The sequence below is a fragment of the Lactuca sativa genome, chromosome 1 (genome assembly GCF_002870075.4).
Source record: "Lactuca sativa cultivar Salinas chromosome 1, Lsat_Salinas_v11, whole genome shotgun sequence".
Classification (NCBI taxonomy): domain Eukaryota; kingdom Viridiplantae; phylum Streptophyta; class Magnoliopsida; order Asterales; family Asteraceae; genus Lactuca; species Lactuca sativa.
This window is the reverse complement of record NC_056623.2, coordinates 245,120,072-245,122,323: the sequence shown is the minus strand read 5'-3', so window position 1 is coordinate 245,122,323 and position 2,252 is coordinate 245,120,072. Positions and strand designations below refer to the sequence as shown.

The 2,252-nt window shown below is 36.6% G+C and overlaps 1 protein-coding gene across 1 annotated transcript; it reads right to left on the bottom strand.

The window, feature by feature from the left end:
• Positions 1–515: 515 nt before the first annotated feature.
• LOC111876899 (rhomboid-like protein 14, mitochondrial) lies at positions 516–1,800 on the bottom strand. The gene is made up of 2 exons (XM_023873454.3): positions 1,460–1,800; positions 516–1,368 (listed from the first exon to the last, which is right to left on the bottom strand). Exons 1-2 carry the CDS (start codon positions 1,676–1,678, stop codon positions 625–627), a joined length of 963 nt encoding a protein of 320 aa, XP_023729222.1. The 5' UTR covers positions 1,679–1,800; the 3' UTR covers positions 516–624.
• Between the last annotated feature and the right edge of the window lie 452 nt (positions 1,801–2,252).

Sequence of the window (2,252 nt, the reverse complement as noted above, 5' to 3'; positions counted from 1 at the left end):
TATAGTATTTTGAACTTCTAAATGAGGTCCAACAATGGAAATGCTATACCAACACTTTCTAGTGTACTAGAAAAAATGCCAGGACTATCAAAATTTACTGAAGCATTTTAAGTTGATAACTATATAATTACAAACACAACACAAAATATTTATGAAAGTGGATATAAATTTTGCCAAAGAATAAGATATGGATTAAGCAAGGACATAGAGAATATAATAGAGAATATATGCACAATGGCATGATGGGATTGGACAAAGTTCTCGCATCATTTCCAACAATGAGGATGACATTCATGTCGTCTTTTGTATAAATAAAAGATTATTTAAATGAGGTGACGAATGGTAATTTATGTTTTATCAATATCAATCCAATCTAGTCCAATGTATGGTAAAAATGTAGTAAAAGAAGGTTTTGTATTGTGTCAACAAACGACAAACATATCACAAAATTGACAAACACAAACGAGTATGAACCTATATATAAAAAATAAAACTCAATCAAACATGGACTTCCATTTCTTTAATTTGTAATTTTGTATTTGCTTGAATGATTTGCTATACCTTGGCTTAATTTATATGATAAAATATCCTTACACTTACAATTGTTAAAGATTATATATCTATCTATCTATATCTACCAAACCTCTGAATCCTTCGGTGACGTAGTTCATCTAAAGGAATCATCTCTGAATTTGACAAATGCACAGAAGATAATCCATCATCACCACGCTCTGTCCCACACACTTCGCACACACTTAACCAACCGGAGTTGTCATAAGTGCAAGCCCGGCACCTCCATATACCACCTCCACCTGCACTTGTTCCCCTTTGTCGTGGTGGGGACTGCTGCCATATCCGCATCAGTAGAGATCTTACTAAAGAAGTTAACCCTTTCACCATTGTTGCCAAAGGAGAAGGGGCTTTTTTTAAACGTAGATAAACTATGCCTGCGAGTATCCCACCAAGATGGCCTAGAAAGGATACATTAGGAACAAGCAATTGGATGAGAATCAATTCAGCCCAAGCAGCATGCTTTGCGGGAACCACAAATCCATGGAGATTAGTGTAGCCATCTGAATGTGAATTAAGTACGACTTTCATTGCAAACAGGACACCAGAGAATCCAACAGAGTATTCATGGTAATAAGCTGTTTCATAATCGAAAAGAAGGAGAAGAGATTTAGCTAATAAGAGCGTGATGCCTTGTGACAACCCAAGTAGGGTGGCAACCATAGATGTGAATTCAACACTTCCTAGCCAAGTTTCTAACTGGATGCCTTTCCATAGAAGCGAAATCATGTTGTAGGCAAGATGAGTTTCACCAAGATGGTAGAAAGCAGATAAGAATAAGCGCTTTAGGTCCTTATCCTGCTCAAAACAACACAACATATTGACTGAGAGAAACAGAGGAGCTTGTGATTTTGATTTGCTAGGGCAGAAATGAAACCCTAAAATGTACCTTAACGATGAGATGAGCATTGAACAAGACGTCTTCAATTTTGGGAAGGATCTGATGAAGGAAAGCAGGTCGAAGATAAATGAGGGTGTTGGCAGCAAGAATCGCCGCCGTGACCGGGGGTTTACGTTCAAGCTTCCGGTACTCGTTCACGGCTTGCAATAGCATCAAGGGTATCATCCCGTTCGAAACGTTCCTATTGTTTCTTCTCACCAACGGCATCTTCTTTCTTTTCTGCACCAGATAATGATCGTAAAAATCACCCAACACAGATTGAAGACGGGGAATCAAGTAATTGAAGAATAATAACTTGTTCTAGTTCCTTCTGGAGAAACTTCAAATACCCTTCAAATACCATACCATTTTTATAATAATAGAAATTTGGAAAATGACTTATTAAATAATTAATTTTTTGATATGTTAGACATTAGTAGATAATTATATATTTTTTTTACACATCTAGGTAACAAACTTGTTGGAAGTTTCACATATGATTATTGTGACATGTTATAGCAGGTTAAATCCTAGATGTGAACGCTTTCAACAAGTTCGTTACCTACGTGTGTACAAAAAAAAATAGTTACTCAAGTATGAACAAAACGAAAAGTAAAGACAAAATTGCAAGTTTGGTCCTTGTGGTATGTCAAAAATTGGATGTTTGATCCAAAAAGTTTTGGGATTGCACCGGTGGTCCAAAAGGTTTGATTTGTTGTGGAATTGGTCCAAAGGCTTAACGGTCGTTTGTGCCCTCTGTTAGTGTGAGGGTATTTCTGCCCAAAAGGATTGATCTTGTAAA